The sequence below is a fragment of the Acomys minous genome, assembly GCF_964271855.1.
Source record: "Acomys minous genome assembly, chromosome: 14".
Classification (NCBI taxonomy): Eukaryota; Metazoa; Chordata; class Mammalia; order Rodentia; family Muridae; genus Acomys; species Acomys minous.
Window position 1 is genome coordinate 8,097,022 of NC_140496.1, and position 25,666 is coordinate 8,122,687.

General features: G+C 56.2%; 1 protein-coding gene across 7 annotated transcripts in view; it reads right to left on the reverse strand.

Moving 5' to 3' along the window:
* Nucleotides 1-25,666, reverse strand: part of GSE1 (Gse1 coiled-coil protein) — a 345,746-nt gene that overhangs the window by 29,345 nt on the left and 290,735 nt on the right. Inside the window, exon 1 of one of the 7 annotated variants that reach the window (XM_084756161.1) lies at nucleotides 12,215-12,921. The exons of 5 other annotated variants lie outside the window; for them this stretch is intronic. In XM_084756161.1, the coding sequence (XP_084612287.1) occupies nucleotides 12,215-12,221 (7 nt within the window). In that variant the 5' untranslated portion in view covers nucleotides 12,222-12,921. Of the gene's footprint in view, nucleotides 1-12,214; nucleotides 12,922-25,666 lie in introns of those variants that run through there. One more of the 7 variants, XM_084756163.1, reaches the window with a different exon arrangement.

Consider the following 25,666-nt stretch of genomic DNA (forward strand, 5'->3'; position numbering starts at 1 on the left):
AGCTCTGTGTTGCAAGGGCCATGATGGATGTGGCCGGGGGCTGCCTGCAGTCCATGCTCTGTCTCCAGATGAGCAGCTCAGTGGGAAACCGAGCCTGAGCTAGGTGGCCTCGCGTGCCCCTCTACACAGGCTCCTTCCTGATGCCTCATCCAAACACTCACTCAGCTTTCTTCCCTCTAGACCCATCCATCCAGAACCCAGCGCTCAAAGCTTGGGTTTCTGCCAGAAGCCACTAACAGCATCCACGAAATGGCCGGGGACAGCCAGGCTGCCTGGTGCTCCCTGCCTTGCCTGCCCTACAAAGAGCAATTTCTCCCTCGGGTTTCCCTTGCAAGGAAGGAGACCCCAGAGCAGCAGGCAGCAGGCAGGTGACACTGCCCAACTCACGACACTCTGGTCCCTACACTGTTGACCCCAGCAGGCTTCACAGTGATGGGGGTGCAGAGGGGGGGGGTGTTTGCCCTCCAATGCCATGTCCCTCCCGCTGTACGTCAGGAGTTATTAATCAGCCCAGCCTCCCTCCCGTTGAGGCCGTAATTACCGTCCCTTTCATCCCAGCTCCTCCCGGCACCAGACCTCAGGCTTGCTCCTTCTGCTCTGTAATTACCAGCTAATAGCTGAGATGAATTTTCTGGAGGCCTGGTTCAAGCACCAATCCACCCCCTCCTCCCCCGGCAGCCCCTCACCCTGGGGTAATTACGAGCAGGGAAGCTGCGCCCAGCGGAGCAAAGCTCTCAGGCAGCTCTCAGACCTGGATGCTCTATCTGCCCCTCTCAGTCATTTTTCATTACCACACATTGAAATGTTTGTGAACAGACAGAGGCCAGCCCAGCCCAGGTTCCTCGTAGCCCCCCCCCCCACACCCCGTGATCCCAGATGCCCAGAGGGTGACATTTCTGCAGCTCTAACAAGACTGGGGTCACCCTGCTGCAGGGACCTGGCGGCTGCAGTAGTGTGGGGTGCCACGTGATCCCCGGAGCCTGGACGGCTTCATAATAAATTCATTATTATGTGTGCCGCCGCTGGCTTGTTCTGAGCGCACCCATGTGAGGCAGCTCCTCTAGGGTGGAGGCAGTAAGGTCTGCTGATGTTCAGTGGCGTGTCTACCCACCCAGGCTGCCAAGCCCCCCCACTCCTGCTCCCAAGGTCAGTTCCCCCAAGAGCCCCCTCACAAGGCATCAAAAGCAGGGAAAGCAGAGCAGATGATCGCTCCTGACCCAACACCATGAAAGCAGAGAAAGTAGCAAGCAAGTGGGGGCGGCCTGGGTGTGTCAGGGGGCTTCCATCTGTGGGTCAAGGGGGATGGAACACAGCAGCCAGGAAGAGTGAGGGAGGGAAGCAGGAGGAGGTTATCCACCTCAACACCGCTGACAAGGACAGGAGGGGCCCCGCCCACAGCATGCCAGGAGTGCAATCAATGCCTACGCAGCCTCTGGGGTTCCCTGCAGCCACACTAGGGCAGAGGATGGGGGAGATCCTTTGATATAACCCCCTCCTCCCAGCCTTTCCCTGCCCACCACCAGGCTGCCAAAGGCCCACTGATTTAGTGTTCAGAGAAGCTTGGAACACAATGTGCTAAGAAGAACACACATAGGTGGGCAGAAAGGGTGCAAAGTAACAGAGCGTGCAAACTCCTCACAGCAGCTCCTCAGGGCGCTGAGACAGGAGGACCACAGGTTCAATGCCAGCCTAGACTTGGTGAGGACCCATCTTAAAAACAGTTAGTAAAAAGAAGGTGGGAACGAGCTCAAGAGCAGACAGAACATGGCACAGAGAGGCCCTGGGTGCACGGCCCAGCATGGCGGAGGGAGAGCAGGAGGACAGAGCCACGAGGCTCTGTGGCTGCAGCTTTGGCTTTAGGAAAATAGCACTGGACAAGCCAGTGTGCGGCCAGCTGACCAGCCCTCCCAGGGCTCACCTGGTGAGGTATACACAGCAACAGACTAGGAGGCTCAGAGGTTCCCAGGCGGCAGCAGGGATAAGCCAGGCAACAGATGGCAACGACATTTGACGCCATTATTCTAAGCGGCTGCTGTGCGTGAGAAGCCTGGCGTGGGCAGATGAAGGGCTGCAAAGCCACCCACACCAGCCCGGCAGAAACACACCAGAGAGAAAGGCCCCTGAGGCTGGGAAGCCAGTGACCACCGCTAAGACTAACAATTCAAAGCCCAGCACCATCTCGACACAATGGCAGGAGGGGCGGGCACCAGCTTGGCACCAGGTGTGTGCACGTGGCTCCTGTAAGCACAATGCTACCCACAGGTACCCTTCACTTCAGCAGACCTCACAAGCTGCCAGTCACATGGCTCAGTAGACAGAGCTGGTCCTGTCCTCCCCTCAGCTCTTGTCAGCGGCTAACTAACACTGCTTAGGGACCTAGCTGTGTCCTGTCCTCAGCGTGGCTACCATGTCCAGCCAAGCCTATCTCCTGGACATGGAGGCTCTGTCACTCCTCAGTCAAGTGTTTTGCCCAGAGGGCAACTGAGCTGGAGAGAGCCACACCTCGTCTGAGCTCAGTTTGTTATCTGTGTTCTGTACCAATGAACTAAGAATTGTCCAAGTAAGGATCAGAGAGACTCTTTAGCAGCACTTGGCCCTGACAGCGCAGGCCAGGGGAGCCCACCACATGCCTTGCCAGTTTCAGAGGGACAAGTAGGACGGACGGTGTGCGGCTATAGAGACGCAGGCAACATCTCCCAGCAGCAGTTTCTGTAACCGCAGTGAGCCCCAAGTGGCCCATGGCACCTTCAGGCTTCGTTGCTCACAAAGAGCCCTTTTAGCAGAAGCTGCTGGCCTCCTCCCCAAGTCCCCAAACCAAACACCCAAGCTGTCCAGTACTACGGCTATGTGCCTCCAAGTTTCCATGGGATGGAAGCCAGGGGCCAGCAGGTCAAGGCCGGGCTCTGAGTGGTCCACACCTGATGGCAAGCTACAGGTATGCGACGCCCAGTTCCCCAGGGACTCCCAGGCCCGGGCAAGACAGGCCTTTCACTCCTTCTTCCTGTTTTTGCTAGAGGCTGAGCAGACCTGGGGCGTGGGGGGTGGGGTGGGGTGGGGACAGCAGACCTAAAGCAAAGCCTCTCCACAGAGCTGGAGACTAGGACGCAGGTCAGCCACCTGCCAGCTCTGTGAGCAGGTGCTCCTGGTGGTCAGAGAAGGTGGGGACAGCAAGGCCCAGCCAGGAGGCAGGTGCATACCCTAATGGAAGTCATGGTTTGCAGCAAAGCCCCTGGGTCCCAGCCAGCAACAGCTTCCCAGTCCAACGGTGTGGAGAAGAGACAGCCACACTCTGCAAACTCTGGGTGCCTGAGTTGTGTCTCTGGCCTCAAGTCACATGGTGTTGTTGAAAGTGAGGCCTGGGAGGGGACATCTTCAGATAGGATTCAAGTTGAAACGAAGATGCAGTTTCTTTCAGAAAAGCTTCTGAAGCCACAAACCACCCACAGCCCCTCAAGTCAGGGGTCCTGGTGTTGGTCTCCCAGGCTTCATGTTGCTAGCTCCTTCCTGGACTCAAGAGGAAGTGGGGGAGGGGCCCAGCCAGGAGGGGGCCTCTTCTCAGACTGTAGTAAATCCGCCTGTCACTCAAATCAGATGCAGTATTTGTCCCAGATTGTAAAGAGTTAGGTTGCTTGCTTCTGGGCCGGCAGCAGACCTGCCGGACCACCAAGCCCAACAACTCTGGTTTGAAGGAGGAAGGAGAACCAAGTCCCACGAGTTGTCGTCTGGCCTTCACATGCACATGGTGCTGCACACCAACCAAATAAAGAAATGTCAGCTGTAAAATTAAAAAGAGACGGAGAGACGGCTCAGAGGTTAAGAGCACTGACTGCTGACCTGACCCTGGCCTACAGCAGCAGGTCCTGAGTTCAATTCCCAGCAACCACATGGTGGCTCACGATCACCTATAATGTGATCTGATGCCCTCTTCTGGCATGCAGGGGTACATGCAGGCAGAATACTGCATATATAGTATATAAATAAATAAAATTCTTTTTAAAAAATGTTTTAAAGACCCCTTCTAGGCCTGGGATGCTATCTCAGGGGCAGCCTGCTTGCCTAGGCACAAACGGTTCATTCTCCCAGCTCTTCAATGAGGCAGCTGCATCCCTGGAGCTTAGGTGTAAACTGACAGTGTGCACGATCCCTGATTACAGACCCCTGCACCAGAGGTCTCTGAGCAGCCACGCCTGAGTATTCCCCCTCCCCAGTGTCACTGATCTGGGACAAAGTCACTCAGGAATTAAAAGAAAGCTCCAGAATATTGCATCAACATCAGATTTCTCTACCACCTCAAAACCCAACATGCCATGCCCAGACATTATTAAATGTCTCACAAGGGGGCTTGTAGCAGGGTCATGAAGTTCCCTGGGGCTCAGTCTACCAGGGATTCCCACACAGAGAGTCAACCGTGGCAGCTAAGGCCGGGACTGACTTCCTCTCCTCAGCTCGTCCACCTCAGGCAGGTGAGGGCTCGTGAAGGAGCAGGTGGCACCTGTCCCAGCATGCCTTTATGTGGCAGTGCAGGCTCCAAAGCCCTGACAGGAGATGCACGGATGAGCAGCCTGGGCAGTGGCCTTTCAACAGTCAGCGTGTTCCCACTGAGCTATCCTGAGGAAGCAACCCGAGCCTACATTAAAGACCCACAGATGCTTGCTCCCCATGAATTTATTTACTTTTTATTTGTATGTGTATGTATGCTCAAGTACTTAAGGCAGCCAGAACAGAGCATTGGACGCCAGTGCTAAGGGGAGGGTTTACCATAGGAGCTAGGAACTTCCTCTCTCGTGAGAGCAGCATACAGGCTAAGCACCATTTCTCTAATCTCAGCCTGAAGTGACCCCACGACCTCTTATACGCCAGACCAGACACCACTGCTCAGCCACACCCCCAGCTCTGCAGGGCAATTTTTAATAATTTCAGGTATAGAGCAGCTCCACGGTGGAGGGTTTTCTACCATTTGTGAGTTTGTAGCGGCGGGGGTTTCCATTGGGTTGTTTAGCTTGTCTTAAAGACTTAAAGGGCTTACCTCCACATTCCCTTGTCAAACCTATTCAACAAGAGTCCTCCTGAAAGCAGCAACATCATCGGCACAAAGCTTCATGCACAGTGCACGGGCACCATCAAACTTCAGTCAACTTCCCAGAATCCCCCAGTCCACTTCCCAGAATCCCCTAGGCATACTTCCCAGAAGGTTCCCCAGCCTATTTCATGAGTTTTAGCTGGGAACAGCTGGGCACGGTGGCAGGCACCTTTAATCCCAGCAGTAAGGAGACAGAAGCAGGTGGATCTCTTGTGGGTTCAAGGGCACCCAGATCTACGTAAGTGAATTTCTGCCAGCCTTGGGCTACATGGTGAGGCCGTCTCAAGTAAAACAAAACAAAACAAAACAAAAGACCAAGCAAGGCTCCTAGACCTACAGTAGGGTCACCTCTAAGATGCATCGCAAGTAGAAAATATCAAGAATCAAAAATGGGGGGTGGGGTGGGCTGAGCCGGGCGTGGTGGCGCACGCCTTTAATTCCCAGCACTTGGGCGGCAGAGGCATGCGGATCGCTCGCTGTGAGTTCAAGGTCAGCCTGGTCTACTAAGCAAGTCCAGGTCAGCCAAGGCTACACAGAGAAACCCTGTCTCGGAAAAAAAAAAAAAAGGAGGGGGGCTGGAAAGGTGGTTCAAAGCTTAAGAGGACTATCTGTTCTTCCAAAAGGTCCCGAGTTCAATTCCTAGCAACCACATGGTGGCTCACAACCATCTATAATATGATATGATGCCCTCTTCTGGCCTGCAGGCAGAACACTTTATACATAATAAATAAATACACGTACAAGCCAAGTGGTGGTGGTGGAATACACCTTTAATTTCAGCACTTAAGAAGCAGAGGCAGGTGGATCTCTGTGAGTTCCAGCACATCCAGGGCTACACAGAGAAAACCCTGTCTTGAAAAACCAAACCAAACCAAACCAAACTGCTTTTACAACCTCAACATAAACTGAAGTGACCTCAAAGTTCTCCTCGCAACTGTTAACTGTAGAGAGCAGCTGCTGTCTGGCACCAGGAGAAGAGGGGCACCCCTAACAGCAGTACCCTAAGGAAAGGCTGCCATTCGTAACGCCTGAGGTAAATTGATGTATATTGCAATCCTAGCACAAGGCTCAAAGTTCAAGGTCATCTTTGCTACATACACTCAGTTGGCTACAGCTGTCCAGCCTGGGCTACAAAACATTCTCTCTCAAAATAAAAGTAAAGTACCCAAAAAGGGGGGGGGGGCGGAGCTGCGGGGAGCTGGGAAGATGGCTCGGTGGTTAAAGAGCACTTACTGTTCTTGCAGAGGACCCAGGTTGGGTTTCTGGAACCTGCGTGGCGGCTCACGACTGTCTAATTCTAGGCTATGGAATACTCCTTTTGGCCTCTGAGGCTACCACAAGCTCATGGTCTACATACGTACATACATATTGGTGAAACACTCATACATATAAAATGAAAAAAAAAAACTTTAAAAATTACCAAAAAACCCAAAGGGCTTCTGATAGAGCTCTGTAGCAGAGGCTTCCAATGCGCGAGACTGTAGTTGCCATATGCCCATCCTACCCAGCCCCACAGAAACAAAAGAACTGAAGTGTGACTCTCACCCAGGGTGCTCTGCTTTCTGTCATAAAGCTCAAAGAGTAAGTTGAGCCATCAGAAAGTTGGGGACTTCTGCAAAAGCGGCACCTTGAGGGTGGAGGCTTATAGGCAGCGCGCGGAACCTTTGCCCCTCTTGGGCTCGGTGGTACACCTTGCGCCCGAGTGACAGGGGCTGAGGCTGAGGACTAAGGACTGGACCTTAGGGCACATACAGTTCTGCTCGCCAGACATATACTCAAGGAAAAGAGAAGCCAGGGAAGGGCCACCCAGATGGGAAACAAGTAGAGCACACACCTCCTCAACCCAGGGGACATCAGTGGTCACTGGGGACATTCATGAGACCAGGGCATGGGTCCCTGGCAGCTCAAGAGGCTGGTGACTACATGGGTACTAAGGGGCTGATGCTTCTGGGACCACTTTCTCAATCCTGATGTGAGGAAGCCAGCTCCCCACGCCCCCCACCCCAACCACTCCCCTCCAAACAGACGGAAGAGGACAGGGGCACAGGGTTTTGCCTAACTGTTTGACCTGAGGTTTCAGCACCAGGAGAAACACCTGCTACTCCCAGGGGTGGTGTGTGTGTGGGGGGGGGTGTCTGCGTGGGGACTCGCTGGATTACACACGGAGAAAAACACCATGCGAATGCAAAAGCAAAACAAAGGCAGTGCACACACCAGCAGCTGAGTAGGAAGGATCCACTCCGTCCTGAGTGCTTAAATAGGGCTTTTGTTCCACACCAGCCAGCAACCTGTGCCTTGGGGAGAGATCTGAAACAGGGGCAGGAGAACTTGGAGTCTGGCTTTTCTCCAAGCCTGGCTTACTTCCCCATGGGTCCGATGTCTGACCACAAGGAGGAGGCCTGGCTGGAGAGGCCAGAGCCCATCTGTATGCAAAGACCCAGGTCATCCCCACCTGGCCACAAAGTGCCCGGATCCAGGGTGCCCAACTTGCCCTGAGAAATCCTGGGGAGATGCCTGCCCCAAATGTGTGGCAGGACGCTGCCAGGGCCTAGCCCCAACCCCCTTAGGAAAGGGGAGCCCACAGTTAGTTGAAAGGAGCCCTGAAAGCTGCACCTGCAGCCCCAACCTGCGCCCCCCCCCCCACTTGTGAGCCTGTTGTCCTCAGCTCAACACAGGGATTTTCCTTTGGGACGGCTTAACCTGTCCAACATCAATACAGCTCTGACCAAAAGCGCACAGATCGATTCCTTTTATTGCTGCTTGCAGCCGCAGGCCCCCCATGTGAGTGCAGAGAGGCAGAGAGGAGGGGGCGCTGTATGCTGGAGCACCTCCCAAACCCAGCCCTCAAGTCTAGCCCATGGTTCCCAGAGGAGCAGCAGCAGGTTGAAGAGAAGGCATATGCACAGAGACATCTGGACTGCTTTTGGGGACCCCAGAGGCGGGTGGCAACCCAGAACAGGGGTAACACCACACAAGCAGAACGGTATGAGGGCTAATTTATGCCTGGAAAAAGGGTCTCCCTGCTGGCCACAGGAGCACAGACTAACTAACTACCTGGCTCTGTGCTGAAATTCCAAGTACCCATAAGCACCCAGATAACATGCACTTGATGGTAATAATGCCACCTGCCCAAGGACACAGGGGACCACCAGAGCCCACGACCAAGGCCGCACATGGGCTGAGAGAAACCAGAGCAGCCAGCTGACCACCTCCCCCCCCCCCCCCCCACCGCAGGCTGCTGAATTAGCCCTTTCTCTCCTGGCCTCTGGCCACTCTGGGGGCACATGTATCACTGTGTCAGGGGTCCCCCGACCCACAAAAGGACCTCCACATGTCCATGTCACAGCCCAGGTCTAGTCTGTAGCCCTCTCTCTGATCCAGCACCCCAAAAGCCCCTGCTAAGCATAATTTAGGGAACCATCACAGATCCACAGACAAGGGCTTGGGCATACTACATCAGCTGGAACCCAATCACTCCCAGCACTCCGAGAGGCAGATCTGTGAGTTCGAAAGCAGCCTGGTCTAGCCAAGGCTATGAGACAGAGAAACCCTGTCTCAAAAAACAACAACAATAACAACAACAACAAAAACACAAACAAACCAAACTGAACAAAATAAATAAATTAAAAAAAAAAAAAGTTCAAGACTAGCTGGGAGAGTGGCTGCCTGGCATGCATAAGCCACTACGTAAAGGTGTGATGGCACACTCTGTCATTCCAGAACTTGGGAGTAGACACAGGAGAATCAGAAATATAAGGTCGTCTTCAGACATACCGTTTGAGGCCAGCCTGGGGACAGAGGACCTTATCGCAAAACAACAGAGACTGCAATCAGCCTGGGCTACCCACATGGTGGTTCCCAACTATCTACACTTCCAGTGTCAAGAGCTCCAACACCCCCCTCTGACCTCTGAGGGCACTGCCTACCGTGGCATACAGACATACCTGCTGCCAGTCACACATGCACCACTAAAAACAAATCTTTTTTTTAGACAAGAGTTTCTCTATGTAGCTCTGGCTGTCCTGGAACTCAACTCTATAGGCTGCGCTGGCCTCAAACTCAGAGATTCCCCCCTGCCTCTGCCCCCCTGTTGCCTACAACCATCCTTCAGACTAAGGATCTCCCTGATGTTGGCTCTCACTCTCTCTCCTGAAAGGCCGGCACAGGGAGACAGGCATCAGGGAGAAGACAGGTGTCACCTAGAGCTGGTCGGACGCAGGGGCATCAAGGAGCTTCATCTGGCTGGGGGTGGAGGGCATGTGGGAGCTTGAGGAGCTGGTGGGGAGCCGAGCTGCAGAAGCCAGATTAAAAGGCTCCCCAACCCCCGCCCTCCCCCCCAGCGCAGGTTGGCAGCCGGCAGGCCAAGAGCTGCCGTTGGATGCGCTCCCGTTTCATCTGTCTCTACACCTCCCAGCAGCAAGCGCAAGGCTGGGTTCAGAGGAGGCGCTCGATAAATTCTCATTGACAGGAACACTCAGAAACGTCACCTCCCAGGCTGTGGCCTGTGTGCCTGGGGGGGGGGGGGGCGAGAAAGGCCAGTGTAGGGAAGTGAAGCCAGCCAGCAGTACTGGCGGGCTGCACTTGGCCAGGCCATGGAGATCTGAGACGCCATGGGGGAAGAAATTAAAGTGAGTCGGCAGGTCCGCACAGCCACCAGGCTGAAATGTCACCTCAAACACCGATCTCTGCAGGTTAGACATGCTCTCACGGGAGAGGCAGGGAGAGAGGGGAAAGCGGTGGGCTGGGCCTCGTGGAAGGTTTGTGGCTGTTGCCACAACACTGGTAATTAACATGCTCCCCCTCCCCCCCAGAGGGTTCCCATCCAACCCCACCAGGCTTAGGAGTATCTCAGGCTGGGCATTCCAAGGCTGCAGATGGGGCCAGGAAAAACCGGCCTTGCTGGCTCACTCCGCAAGCCCCTGCGGGTTCCTGGGGGCAAGGGGAAAAAAGTGGCAGCTGGCTATTACTCACCTAGGAAGGGGAGGAGACCTGCAAGCATGGAGCTGAGGCTAGACCTGAAACTAACCACACCTGCCTGAAGGGTCAAGAGCAGCTGGGGACTAGGGGGAAGGGGGTACCCTCGCTAGAGGAGGTGCAGGCCCCCAGTCCACCACAAAGTGGCGCAGCAGACATCTCCCCTCCTTCCTCTGGCCAGAGATGCAGAGCCCTGGGGTGGCTGCCTTTCTCAAACCACACAGCTTCCAACTTCCTCCAGAGACAGGGAAGTTACTCACAGCCAGAGGCCGCCTGCCTGCCTGCCTGCTTGCCTGCCTGCCAGAGGGAACAGCTTTGCCAAGAGCGGCGGAGGCGTCCAAAGGGGTCAGGCGTTTTTGGAACCTTCCTGCCACCCCAACCCCATTAAACAGCACCTAAGAGCATCAGAACTGCCTCAGGCCAGCCCCCGAGGTTAGCTTAATGGGGCCTGACAAGGCCTGGTTCCTAGTAACTTTAAAATGCTAAGTTTCAGGGAACTACATCACCTCCTTTTATCCCTAACTGGCCAGGATCTTAATAGCTGCCCCCAACAGGTCAGGGCCTGATCTGGCCTCTCTGCCTTCCTGGTTCAGAACCTGCCCTGAGGCAGACAGAACAGAGCCCAAAGCAAGGACAGGCCTCCCACCTCCTTTCCGAAGGCGTGGCTGACCCCGGGTCTCTGGCTAGCTGCTCACCAGCACCCCCACTCCCTCTCTGTTCCAGCTGCTGAAAAAGGCGACAACTGCCAGCCTTGTACCAAGCCATCAAGGCACCCCTCCAGGAGGTGGTCAGGCGTGACCCCGTGGCTGTGAGAAGTGTTGAGCAAGCTGCGTCTACACGGCTGAGCCCCATCGAGTGGAGCCTGCCAGCAACCCTGTTCCGGTCCACCCGGTGGGGCGTGACACCCAGCACAGCAGATGACACACGCTGCCAGTCGGAGCCTGTGCCCCGGCCCCCCTCACCTGTGGTGGGGCGACTGAGTGGCTGAGTCAGACACAGCCTGCGCCTCAGGTTCCCCGCCTGCGGGTGGGGGCGGCTGTAAACACAGGCTGAGCAACACTTAAGTAGCCAAGCTTAAGTAACACGGACGCCCAAAGGAAGGCTGCTGGCCGACGGGGGCGGGGGGCGTCTTCCTAGGAAAGAGGGGGTAAACTAGTCTCAGGCAAGAGATTGAGACACTGCCAAGCGCCCAGCCAGGACCTCCTGCCTCTTTGTCCCCTGGTGTTGGAAATCGGCTTAGGCCCGATGCTCCCTCCTAGAGCGAGACTGCGCCTTTTGTTCCGGCCCCTTTTACAAAAGGATCTTGTTTTTTTGTTTTTTCATTTGGTGGTCCCGCTTTTTGTTTTCAAACCCCAACCTGTGTGGGCCCCAACCGCGGCAGATAAGACACCGCAGAGGCTAGCAAGGGTTTAGTGTGCTTTAAACGCATGGAGACAAAGACTGGTTTGCAAGCGCCAAAACGACCCAACTCCGGCTGGCACCCCCACCCTGGGCAGCAGGTGCGCGGGGGCGCCCCTTGCTCTCTCCGGCTCTGATGCCCAGACCTGCTGCCCTAAGCCGGCTCCGCGCGGTCCTAAGCGGCCCCGCCACCACCCGGCGCTCGGGGAGGCGGGCAGCGGGGAGGGCAGCCTAGCTCCCGCTCCGCCTCCACGAAGGGAATTTAATTAGCCTGCCGGAGAGGCGGCGGGCGACGAGGTGTCTCTGGTGCTGCAATATAATTGAATCGGCTCCACTCGGGCGGGCCACTCGCCGTCAGAGCGGCCGCGGGGGGGGCGGGAAGGCGCATCCAGGCGGAGCGGGAAGGGCCGGGCGGGGGCGCGGTGGCCCCTTGGCGGCCAGCCCAGACAAGGCACCCCCCCCAATTCCCAGCACCTGCCTGAACGCCCCCGACCCATCCAAAGTTTTGCTTCTACCTCGAGCCCCGGAGCCGCCCCCGCGCACTTCTCCGCGCACTTCCGCGGCCGCACACCCGCTGAGCCCAGCGCGTGCGCGCGTGTGGCCTCGGGTTCGGCCGCGCGCACCCCGCGCTTCTCGTCCCTCACACCCGTGGGACCTGGCCCTGGCCGTTGGCGCCCCTCCCGAACCCCACAAACTTGGGTGGGGGAAGCGGGGGTAGTGTGAGGGAAACCTCCGCCACCACCACCCCAACCGCGCGCTCACCTTTCATGCCAGGGCCCCGCTGCTCCAACGCGCCTGACACATGCCGGAGCCACCGTCGCCCGGGTTTGTCTGAACTGCTTATCTCACCCGGGGCTGCGCGGCGGCGGCTCGGCCGCTCGGGGAGGTGGAGCTTCCGGGGCCTGGGCCAAGAAACACCTGCTGCTGTCGCCGCCGAGGACACACCCAAGCACAACGCCGCCCACTCCCCGGCCCTGGCTCGCTCCCGGCGCCCTGACCTCAGCCGGCGGGAGGTGTCGGGTTTCAGCCGCAAGCGCGCGCACCGACGGACCGCCCGGAGCAGCCAGCGCGGTCACAGCCCGCCGGGTAGGTGCCGCCCCCGTGCTCCTGGCGACCCCGGCTGGACTGTCGGGGGATCTCAGAGGTCTCCGGGAGCCACTCATCTCTAGAGTAGGGAGGAGTGGTTTACAACATGCCTGCCATATCCGAGCCTCACTGCCACCTCCCCAAGCGCCTGGAACAAGTGCCTGGCACCTGGCCACCCACCAAGCGAGAGGAGGGATAAAGCCAGCGCTCAGGAGGCCTTTCCTTGTGCTGAGTGGAGGGGACCACACAATATAGAGGCCGTTGACCTCCCTCGGCCTCCAGTATGCCTAACCTATCACCCCAACTCTAAAGGACTTAATGATAAGAGATACTGCCATGAGCCTCTGACCCAAAGTTTTATAAAGTGTCCATTTCGCTTGATGGAATTTTTGAGAAGGCCATACGGCGGGGGTCGAGTTCTTTAAGGAGCCATGTTCGAGAAGTCCGCGGAGGCGCCACTGCGCCAGAGGCATCATTAAGTAGCTGGGGTTGCGGTCAGAGGCGAGGCTGCCGCCTCCAGAAACTGGCACAGCCCACCGCGCCACCGGCCCCAGCGCACCGCCTTCCAATTCCTGGCGCCCCCACCCACCCTACCTCACCCAGGCACTTCAGGGGGGATGACTCAGGGAGCGTCCTGAAATTCCTCGGCACCCACAGGCGGCGCGAGAGGGACTGTGGGCCCCATCGTCCCCGCCCCCAACGCGACGGGCGCTGGCGACCGGTCCCCAAACACACACACACACCCGCCACCCAAGAGGCGCAGGGTCACAGGGCGGCCTTGGCAGCAAGGGTCCCGCGGCCCGGCTCAGCGTGCGGGGAGCAGCGGGCGCGAGAGGTGGCAAGGTCGACGCGAGGTCCCGAGGTCTCCCCCACCCGCCCTCTCTACACAGCTCTCTGATCCTCCGCTTTCATACTTTCAAGCCCTGAGGCCACCGCACCCCCGGGGGGCCACCTCAGCGCCGCTGCGGGTTTCAACTTTCCACCGCGGTGCCAGCCCCAAACCTGCCCCGGGACATGCCCGCGCAGTACTCGGCAGGCGCGCGCCGCCTCCCCCGCCTTCTCCCTCCCTCCCGCGCCAGCCGGGACAGCGCCGGGAGCGAGCGCGGGCGCCAGCACCCCCCCCCCCTCCGGTCCATCTGTTCCCGATGACGCCGGCGGCGGGCAGCGCTCGGGCCCGCGCCAGCAGAAGCCGCCGAAGCCGCGGGGGCGGGGGCGCACGCTGGGCCAGTCTTGCACAAGCCCCTGGCCGACCACAAACGACAAGGGAAACCGGCGGGCGAGGGCAGGCGGAGTTGCTGCTCCTACCTGCGGCCGCCGGGCCCCTGGCCCCCCACACGCCGTAACCTTTGGTCCCACGCGTTAGTTCGCGCCGCCCGGGGCGGCGTGGCCTCTGCAAGTTTACGACGCTCGTGGCCCGGCGGATGCACTAGGCTCCCCGGGGGTTGGGGGGCTGGGAGGCGAGGCGCCTTCACCCGCCGGGAATCGCGCGCTGGAGGGGGATGGGAGGACAAGGAGGTGTCAGGAGAGAAACAACTGGCCTCGAGCGTAAAAACAAAATGAAAAACCTCCCGGGCGGGTCCAGCCCCTTTCCCACCTGGATTACTGGCTGCGTGGGGGGAGGGGGAAAGGGAGCAACATGTAAATGAGCAACTCGCACCTGGCTGCGCTGCCTGCGGGCTAGGTTCCCCAGGTAACGACACCCGGCTCTTCCTCCAAATCTTGTCACACCTTTCTCCGTTGGGAAGGTGTGTCTTTAAGGCCAAGTTCGTTCACCTGTTTGCTGGGGAACCAGGCTTGCCAACGTATAAATTTGTGGGTGACCGCTATGAGCTGCCACCTGTTTTCTCTCTCTCTCTCTCTCTCTCTCTCTCTCTCTCTCTCTCTCTCTCTTCTCTCTCTCTCTCTCTCTCTCTCTCTCTCTCTCTCTCTCTCCTCCCTCCCTCCCTCCCATACACTGTAGCTCTACTGAAAAGCCATACCCCCAACCGGGGTTTCAAATGAGGAACTTGCCCCGAAGTGTTCAAGGTTACAAGTGTGCAGGTAAGTTGGGCGGCTTCCACAGCTTCTCAAGCCAGGAGTATTATCTCCAGCCCAGACTGTCCAAAGTAGCAAAAGGGTGACAGACACCCCTGGTGGCCACAGGGGGACAGCAGTGAGCCAGCCATGTGCACCCAGGCTAGAAAAATGCTGGCATCTACCAGGAGATGGATGGCACTCAATGTCACTACATCCTGCCCCAGGAATCAGTAATTCGCCGGGCAGGGCCTCTGACTTTAAGGGTGGGAATTGCTCTCCAGCAGCCATGTGGCCTCTCGTTAACGGGCTGCACTCCGTGTGGGCAGACTCCCGGCTAAAGCTGCCCTTCCCCCCTCCCCCTCCCTGAGCAGCTGCCCAACTCCCACCCCACCAGCCAGCCTAGCTATACAGCCCTCTCGCTCAAGGTTTCTTTTCCCTTGGCTTCTATTTGTTTGGGAAAGTTGGCTAAGAACGGATTTGAGACATAAAGCCCTACGGGCAGTCCTGGGAGGTGGGAGGAACCGCCTAGCTCATGCTGCTTGCCTGCCCCCGGGGACACAGAATCAGCAAGCTCTGTCCTCCCTAGGGTGCAGGGTGCTGCCATTCTGGGCCTCTTAGAATAGGAGGCAGGATCCCCCTAGCCCTCCCTCACAGCGAAGATGATGGCTCTCAGCAAACCCCACCTTTTCTGAGAGCCTGGGGCTTCAGAATCCTTTTCAAGGACAGAGGAACTTCAAGCCTGAGATGGGAGGGGTTTCCAGGACAGCTATGGGTGCTTACCGAATAGCCCAACATGCAGTCCCCCGGGGCTGTTTCACCAGGGCCTCCCCAGAAACAAAACTGAAAATTGCTGGCCGCAGATCAGAACGGCCGGAGGGTGGATAGATACCAGAGGCTCTCGAAGGTGGGGCAAGCAGCTGACAGTGAGAGGACAGGCTGACAGCTCAGAGCATCCCCACCGAGGTTAGGTTCCCACAGATGCCAGCCTTGTCTGAGGTGAACCCTAGGTGTTGGGGGGCTTTCATTTTGCTTCCTTCTGGGGGGGTGAGCAGGGAGATTTAAGATTGAAAACTTAACAGTTTTCTCACTCTGACCAGCTCCTCTCACCAAAGGTGGCTGCCACCTCCTCTCAGGTGTCCCCATGTACCATATTGGAGCCCTAGACTCCAGTTTAGACCAGAGTAACGACCACATAGACACTTTCCCAGCGCAGAGTTGCTGAGCTCCTGCCATGGAGTGCCCCACAGGCAGGACAGTGACCCGGCACAGCTGGAGTCAGGAGACCCAAGAATGTTAATTAATCTGCCTTGGGGGTTCAGAGACTGGAGCAGAAACCTGGCAGAGACAGTTGCGTACACCTGGCGTCATTCCTGCAGCAGAGCGTGTCACCCCAGTTATTCCAGAGGCTTGAGGTGTTGTGGGGAGGGGGTGGGGGGAGGGGGTGTCTTCTTCTCTGCAGCATGGAGAAGCCCAGTGGAAGGAAGGCTGCCGGCCTGGATCTTTGGCACCTTTGCTTCCTTGAAGTCCGTGGATGAAAACCATCCGGGTTGGGAGAGGGGACAGGAAGGGCTGAGAAGCAGAGAAAGGGGGGTCTCTCCACCCTCACTACCTGAGCCAGCCTGCTCTCCCATCACCACTGCTACATGCAACTACCAAGCCCCCAACACTTCTCCACTTTCTCTTCCCTGTCCCACATCAGTGGCCATTCTTTAAATCCCTGCTTAAATCTATGTTCCTAGGCCCGGCATGGTAGCACACACCTTTAGTCCCAAGCACTTGGGAGGTAGAGGCAGGTGGAGCTCTGTGACTTGGAGGCCAGAGAGCTCTGGAACAGCAAGGGCTACACAGAGAACCCTGTCTCAAAGCAGCCAGCCAGCCAGCCAACCAACTAAACGAGCAAACAAAAATTATGTCCCTAGAAGGCTTTCCCATCCCTGCCTCTGGAATCACCTTTCCAGCCTGGCCTCGTTGGTTCAGGCAGCAAGTGGGCCTGGACCGATAGCCCGGCCAGGTACTAAAGTCTCCAGGAGGCAGGGTCTGGAATGCAGCACTTACTTTTAGTAAGCTGTTTTGGAGTGTAAGAGGGTGGCCCGGTCTGGAGGGGAAAAGGGCCCTTGTTTCACAGCACCCCGGGCTGGCAAGCAGGCTCTATGCTGCCTGCAACCCAGATCTGCTGACCCAGGACGTGAGAGAGGACAGCAGGCCCGGGAAGGCAGCCGGTGTCCTTCAAGAGAGGGGCCCCGACTCCCTCCACCTAGGACGCTGTCTGATGGCTAGCTGTTGGGGACTAAAGGTCACCCAGGCAGCAGGAATGGGTTAAGACCTGGCGGGTCCCCCTCGACCCATTGGGGAGTTTTCCTCTTAACCCCAGGCCTCGGCGCCACTTCCTGCGCGTTCAGCGCCGGCTCCCGCCCGCCCGCGCCCTGCACACAGCTGCACTCCTTTACAATCAGTTAACAGCTGTTTTGCATAGATTTTCAATTCTAATTGCTTCGCTTTGTGAGTGCCTCGGAGCCCCGGTGAATGGGGGACGCCGTGGCGCACGGCTGGAAGGCGGGCGGGAAGAGGGCACTTGAGGGGAGAAGAAGGAAGCTAGTGTGCTGCGCAGGCCGCCTGCCTTTATGTCTCTCTAAACCGGAGAAGAATGTCCCGGCCACCAACTGCCCCTGCTCCAGCATCTCCACCCAGAGCCTCAAAATCTGTACCAAACCCTGGCCAGCCCCTCCTCCCTGTGACCCAGCCCCTAACCTTCCCCCGCCCCGACACAGCCAAGAGCAGCTTCCTATCACGGCAAGCTCGAGGCCCCTCCCCCCACAAGCACCTCTCCAATCCAGGCTACCCCCAAGCCACCCCCAGACAACTGCCTTCTGAGCCACCAGCTCAGAGCCCAGCTTCCCCCACCCCCCAACTCTCTAGTACTCAGATATGAGAAGCTAATTGGACAATGAAGTTGAGCAGAGAGGAATCTCGCTCTCTGGAGACAGCTGGCATCTATAAAAGAGAAATATTTGCATTTAAAACCTTTAAACTTTATATGGCTGGGCCAGGGCCAGGCAGGGGAGGAGGGGGGCGGAGGGGAGTGCCTGGACCCTTGGGGGACAGACTCCTAAACTCTGGGATTACTGGCACTAGATTTATGTCACCAATAGCATAGCACTGGCCTGGGTGGCTGGCCCTTGCTCACGTTCAAATCCTCCTCGGCTTATGAAGTCCTGAGGAAAGCTTCCATCTGTAGGGCTGAGGGTTCTGGCAGAACCTCTGCTGTCCCCAGTGCACCCTGAGTCCCCAGTGACCCCCCCCCCCCCGTAACTCCATGACAGCCCCTTTTCCCTGTGGTAAAGAGGCTACTTGTCCAGGTTGCTCTGGTAGCTTACAGCCTCATCCCTAGTCACCAAGCACCCACAAGGTACAGTCTGTGAGGCTGCCTTGATGAGCCATGGAGGTGAGACCACCCTACCCGACCCCTGCAATTGGGGACTGTCCCCGATAAAACCTTGTCCTGCACCACAGTGCCATGCAGGTGAGACGCCAGGTTTCCATTTCCTTGCATGCCTACTCCCCATTTTTCATATTTGAGAGAAAGCTGGCCACATTTCCCCCACCGTCAACATTTGTGATGGAGAGCCGGGAGGCCCCAGTCTCTGAGTGGTCTTATTTTAGCAAGCTTTTATGAAAGCGCCGAACAGCCAGAATCTTATCCAGCCCTGTCTACCTGGCAGGCCTGTGTGGAAGGAGTGGAACCCAGGCAGCAGGACCCTGGCTTCAAGGACACCCAGCACAAGTGTGTGTGTGTGTGTGTGTGTGTGTGTGTGTGTGTGTGTCCGTCCAAGAGTGGTGAACAGCAATTGAGTGTGGGTGTGTGTATCCAAGAGTGGTGAACAGCAATCGGTGTGTGTGTGTGTGTGTGTGTATATCCAAGAGTGGTGACCAGCAATCGGGCGTGTGTGTGTGTGTGTGTGTGTGTGTGTGTGTGTGTGCGCGTGCGCGTCCAAGAGTGGTGAACAGCAATCAGGTGTTTGTGTGTCTTCAGGAGTGGTGAACAGCAATCGGGTGTGTGTGTGTGTGTGTGTGTCTCTCCAAGAGTGGTGACCAGCAATCGGTGTGTATGTGTGTGTGTCCAGCAATTGATGCGAACACCCGTTATCTTCACCAGTGTCAATCACACAAAACTCCATTTACAGTGAGCATGCTGCGTTTCCCTGCTGCTGTTCCTGCCTGAACTGGCTCCTGGGCCTGGAATGCCTGTGTCCAGGTGTGATGTTGAGGCCTGTGGCCAATGGACACCCCCTTGTCAGTCTGTTTCTCGTTCTTCCTGCTAGCTAGCCGTTGCAAAGCTCATTGCTGTGGTTTCCCACCTACTGACCAACACTCACACCTTCCTTAGATGACCAGATCAGGGACCATTCAGAACAGGCTGCCTGTCTGTTTACCTCTGTGGTGCTGCACGGTCCTAGTGCATGCTACCAAGTCCTTCATGATACACAGCTCCCTTTGAAGACAGCACCCAGAGTCCCAGTTCCTGCTTGTAGGAGGAGACACCAAGTGTATGTGTGTGGCTGGTTTCTGTGCTGACGTACAGAAGGCATTGCTCATCCCTAACTGCCTGAGGACAGGAACCTAGTGAGAGCCATGCCCGGAGACCAGGGCTATCATGGGAGTCACCACATTTCCTTCTGTTTTGCATGAGGAGGAAATGAATTGACAGGGAATAGAATAACAAAAAAATGGAGTTGTCTGAGTGACGTCACAGGGAGGCCTGCCCCTTGATCCTAGTGAGCCTAGGACAGCAACGGTCCCTTCTCTTCCTCATGGTACAAACATCAGACCAGCAACTTGCAGACAGCCCCTTGTATGCTTTAGGTCTCGTGGCGTGGCTGGTCACCTCCAGATACATGTCTACAGGTTGTCAGCCCAGCCCACATGTGAAAAACCAAGTGACCAAACTACAGTGGGATATTAAACCATGAGAAAATAATGGGGCCCTGGCATGTTATATGGTAGATGAACACAGTAAACAGACACCCACAACCATACAAGCACCCCGCACAGATGTTCATACTAGTACTGTTCACAATTGTCAGAGGGGTTAGGAGCTGTGGAGTGCGTTTGAAAGGTGTAGTATATCCATTCAGTGGAGGCTGGGAGAGTGCAGGGATTAAAGGTGTGTGCTACCACACCCAGCTGAGAGATCCTGTCTTAAAGGAAAAAGAGGCAGGTGCGATGGCACACCCCTTTAGTACCAGCGCTCTAGGACAGAGGCACGTGGGATCCCTGAGTTCAAGGGCAGCCTGGTCTACTGAGTGAGTTCTAGGACAGCAAGGAGTACACAGAGAAACCCTGTCTGAGGGAGGGAGGGAGAGAGGGAAGCAAGCAAGCAAGCTCACTAGCTTGAACACAAGCTACATAACAAGCCTGAAAAACATGGTGCTGAGGAACAGAAGCCAGCCCCACAACGGCTGTGTTGTGTCCCACCAGTCCCAAACACGCAATGTCCACAGAGGCAGAAAACAGGCACATTAGCAGCCACTGCGGGGAGGGGGTGGCTGCTCTTGTGGGGGCCCTTTGTTTCCTGGGTGACAGGACTGTTCTGGTTCAAGAGCGACAGGCCTGCAGTTGCACAACACTGTGTACGTGCTAGCCACCGGACTGGACAAGCTTTTTTGTTTTGTTTTGTTTTGTTTTTTTCCTTTTTGAGACAGTACATTTATTCCATAGCCCAGGCTGGCCTGGAATTCATTCTATAGCCCAGGCTACCTTGGAATTCAAGACCTCCCTGCCCCAGGTAGAATTACAGGTGTGAACCCTGTACTTTTTCCAGTTAGTTTATTGTGTGTATGTGTGTGTGTGTATGTGTGTGTGTGGACACATGTACACCACAGTGTTAGTGTGAGGTGAGGACAGCTTTCAGGAACTTGTACTCTTACTACCATGGGGGTCCTGTGGCCTGAACTCAGGTCACTAGACTCAGCAGCAACTATTGTAACCCACAGAGCCACCTCCCTGAACCAGCACTGTGTCCCTGTACCCTCCCTCCCATACCCAACCTTTGGTGTTTTGACACAAGGGTCTTACATATCCCAATCTGGCTTTGAATTTTCTATGTAGTTGAAAATGACTCTGAATGCTTGATGGTCTTCCCTCCCCCTCCTAAGTGTTGGAATTTTTTCCTAAAGATTTACTTATTATGTTTATAATGTTTTGCCTGTGTGTACACCTCCGCACCAGAAGATCTCAGTATAGGTGGTTGTGAGCCACCATGTGGTTGCTGGGAATTGAACTCAGGACCTTTGGAAGAGCAGCCAGTGCTCTTAACCTCTGAGCCATCTCTCCAGCCCAGTGCTGGAATTTTACAAGCGAGGTCACTGTACAGTTTAAAATGGAAAATGTGAGGCCGGGTGTGGTGGTGCACACACCTTCAATCCCAGCACTCGGGAGGCAGAGGCAGGCGGATTTATGTGAATTCAAGGCCAGCCAGGTCTGCAAAGTGAGTCCAGGACAGCCAAGACTACACAGAGAAACCCTGTCTCAAAAAACCAAAAAAGTAAAAAAATAAAATAAAATGGAAGCTGTGGACTGGGGTAGGATAGGTGTTTTCCAGGGGACCCCGGCTGACCTTGGAAATTCCTGTAGCATCCCTGCCTGTGGGCATTTTGGACACATGGACACAGGAAATGGTCACATGCTATGGAGCCTTGCTCCAAGGAATTCTTCCGGACATGTGTACGCGTACGTGTGCGCGCGCACACACACACACAAGCAGCATTAGCTTGTAGCTCCCTCCAGCTAGTAAGGTCTCCATGCTCCATCCCTCCTGCTGAGGCCCCCCAAAGCTACGGGCCTTCTTCCCAGCTTGCAACACTTGAGCACCTGGGGGTGGTGACACAGGATTGTACACACCTATTTCCACATGGGACCTCCAGCCGTTCTTGTCACCTGCTGCAAAGCAGATAGCTGTAATCTGGGCAGAGGAGGGGGACATGGGGGGCGGGTAGCAGAACAACCCAGGCAAGGGGAAGGGGAAGCCCTGGCCTGAGGAGGAGTGGCTCTTAGTTAAGGGGGGACAGGAGGGCACTGGGGTATACTTCCAAGCTCACAGAAGCAGAATTCCAGGGGCCCCCTCCAGAGCACTGTAAGATAGAAAGGTGACTGTGCTGTCTCTCTGCCTGGTCAGTCACCTGGACAGGAGCGAGGAGGGCCACACCAAGCCCCAGTCCAGGCCACCCTGCAGAGGACCCCACAAGGAATCCACACAGGCCCTTGGGATTCCTTACAAATATGCTTGAGTGCCCAGGCTTTCTGATTCTCGCTGCAGATTTAAAAGGCAGCCGAAGGCTGGAACTGCTCCAGGCAGGCCCCCCTCAGCCCACAAACCTCCCAGGCTGGGAGCATCCTCCGCCCTTTTCACACTGACATCGCCGGAAGACCCACAATGGGCCCTGTGCTCAGTTGCCTGCCTGGAGCCTTCTGTGCCTCTGTGGTACCCGAGACTCAGCCAGTGTCACAGCTGCAGACTGTGGGGTTGGTATTTCACCCAGGGAACAATTCTTCTAGAATTACTCTCTTGTTTTTCTTTGTTGTGTTGTGTTTTGTTTTTGCTTTGTTGTTGTTGTTTTTAAGATGTATTTATTATTTATACAGTATTCCACCTGCATGTGTGCCTGCACGCCAGAAGAGGGCACCAGATCTCACTATAGATGGTTGTGAGCCACCATGTGGTTTCTGGGAATTGAACTCAGGACCTCTGGAAGAGCAGTCAGTGCTCTTAACCACTGAGCCATCACTCCAGCCCTTGTTTTGTTTTGTTTTTTTTTGAGACAGGGTTTCTCCATGTAACAGCCCAAGCTGTCCTGGAACTCACTTTGTAGGATCAGGCTGGCCTTGAATTCTTAGAGCGCCACCTGACCCCTCCTTAGTCTTTTGGAAATAAAGTCTTTTCCTGTAGCCCAGGTAGCCTCAAACTCTCAACCCCCTTTCTCATCTTCCTAAACACTGGGGTGACAGCCATAGGCCTCCCCAGCTGGCGGAACCCTTCTGTTTGTCTCCCATCTTCTCATTCCTGTCTCTTTTCCCACTGCCTATTGTCAGAGTCCCAAACTGTCACAGAAACCATCAGAGGCCTTTAGAGGCCAACAAGCCCTCATGTTCCCAGGAGTCAGCCCTCAGAATGGCCAGAGAGGACACATTCAGGGGTCCTCAAGGTCAAGGCCAGGTCTTGTCTTTGACAGCCCCAGGCAGCTGCAAGGCTCCTTTGGCACCTGCTCTCGTGTTTATGTTGTAATTTGGTGTAACACACTCAAACACCCACGGGGAGGCAGGGAAGTTAGACATAAGCCGTTTCACCGTGGGAAATTCCGGGGTATCAAGCTTCCAGCCAACTTTCTGATGCTCCTGTGAGTGGCAGCAGGCCTCGGCGGCAAGGCTGAGCCAAGGGCATCCCTGCCTCAGTTTCCCTCCATCCTCACTCAGGCTCTGCCTTTTCTGAGACCGGCCTTCACTCGCTGAAAGCTGCCCCAGAGTGACCACCGCTGAACCTGCATCCTTCCTTCCTCTGGTTCCCCAGGGACCAGACGAAGAGGACTGCCCTCTCCTGCCATCTGTCCCTTGGTCTCCCATAGTAGCTTCCCCTGGGCCCACTCTGGGGCTCCCCAAAGGCTGCACCTTCCTCAGGACCACCACATATTTATAATCTAGACACTGTGTTACCAGCTTCCCCAGGGCCCCAGCCTTCTCCTCACTCCAGTTCTGCTAGGCCTGCAGCCCTGCTTGGCCCTTCCAACTCCCCCCTTTGAGCAGACCTCCCCTCTCTACAGTCCCAGGCCAAAAAGCTCACCTCCTCCAGGGAGGCTTCCCGGTTGGAGCCCAAGCTGACACCCCCTACCCCTTCACTTCCTGTTTCCACTGGCCAGACCTGCAGCTTTTACCCTGATGTGTGCACCTGGTGGGGGAGAACCCTCATTGGGTACACAGGTGCACCCCCCAAAACAGAGAGATGGAGAAGGGGTCCAGGCGGCCCTGGAGTACTTGCAGAGCCTGGTTCAGATATGACCACACTCGGGTCCTAGCAACAGGTGCCACATCTGTGTGCAAAGGCTGTCCTCCAGGGCGCCAGGGAACATGCACAGCTTTTGCTGTCTCTTACCAGATGATCTTACCAGCCACACACAGCCCCCACAGCACACCCTGGCACCACAGCCCTCAGCCCCCACAGCACCAGCTAACAAGAGGCTGTGCTTTCAGCACCAACCACAGGTCAACACGCCCTCCTCTCCTGGGAGTGACAAGCCTGCAGAGCACTGGGGGCTCGCTTGCTCACCATCCCTCGGGTTCTGCAGGCTCCATCTCAGAAGCTGAGCACACACACACACACACACACACACACCCTCGCCCTCTGCATTGACCTGCCTGGCTGGCAATTTGAGCTCAGGGTTAGCACAGCCCAGCGCAGGAGTTCTATTCCTGGCTCACCCAACAAACTGCTCACGACCTTGGGAAAGTCCCCCAGTGCTGCTCTGCGTTCCTCTAAGCGTTCCCATTAGTAAACCAAGGTGGCACCTTAAAACCAGGCTCTACTCCAGGATGCTGTGTAGTGTTGGGTGGCCTAGAGAGAGAGCCGGGTCCCTGGACAGCTGCACAGAGCTATAGGAAGACACATTTGTGGGAGACCTGAAACCCCTCAGAAGCCACAGACCAGAGGGTCACAGGTCATAGCTCCGGGGAGCCTAACCATGAGGGACCTTAGCGGGCCTCCCTAACGGGACAGCTGTCACTGCTCTGTTAGAGAAAGGAGGCACATAAAGAGCCTTGCCTGTTCACTGTTGGGGTGACAGCCTCACCTGTCCCCCAAGTGATGAGAGTCTGTGCAAGTCAGATGGGAGCAGATGGAGAGCAGGAGGGGGGAGAGGAGGAGGAGGAGGGAAGAGCGAGAAGGAGGAGGAGCAGGAAGAGGGAGGAGGAGCAGGAGGACGAGAGGATAGTGGCCGTACAGTGGCAGATGAGACGAAGCGGCTTACGGCCACATCAGGGTAGAACACAGGTCACCTCCACGGCTGCTGTGTACTTGGCATCCCCTGGCTTCATCAGCCTAGAATCCAGTGACCAAGCCACTGCATCAAAGCCAAGTCACTGGCCTGCCTGCCTCTGTCAGCAACCGTGCCGTGGGGACCAGCACCCGGAGCTCACCTCCATCAGAACCCTCCAAGACAGCAGCCGTGGGGACCAGCACCCGGAGCTCACCTCCATCAGAACCCTCCAAGACAGCAGCCGTGGGGACCAGCACCCGGAGCTCCCCCCATCAGAACCCTCCAAGACAGCAGCTCCTCCTGTCATCAGGCTGTGGCGTGATCCTCTTTGAAAAATTAATTCCAAGCGATTCCCCCTCCCTGCAATTGGATCTGAGGAAGTGTTAGGAACGTCTGTTTATTCTTTTTTATGATTTCTCCAAGAAGCTCCCTGTAACTGAGAGGTGAATTACATTCAGAGAGAATTGGGTCCCTGGAGTAAGTCAACGTTACTCATTTAACAACTTCTGTGGGTGCCGGAGATGTGAGCAGGCCGTACCCAAAGATGTCTCCTGTGGTTCCTGGGAGATTTAATTTTACAACAGCCAAGGAAAATAATTAAGAGGCGTGGGAGGGGTGGGCCCGGAGGCAGTGCCGGTTCAGGGAAGAGGTTGGAGTAGGGTTGGGGGTGTCTTGCACCTATCACGGCCCTGCCACAAGATGACCACAGGTCACAGGCCCTTGTGACCTGTGTCTCAGAGCCCATTGAAACGAACATACATGGTACACTCAGCCAAGCCACCCAACCACAGGGAGCAGCCCCAGTCCACAGTACCCCTCCATGCCCACTTAGGGACACTTCCCTGGCCTTAGTTGGGACTCTTGCAGTGGCAATAGGGCTCAGCTGTTGCCAAGTGGCCATGTGAAGTCTGTCTTTAGCCTCCATGAATCGAATGGGGCTATTCCTGAAAGGTCAAAGCTGGTTTTAGCATGCAGGTGGCAGGCACCTTGGGTGCCAGGCAAGAGGGAGGTTTGCCTTAAAAGCTGACACTGACACAGAAAGAGCCAGGGAGGTCTGAAGACAAGGCAGTCCAACAAGCTGCCCTGTCTTAAC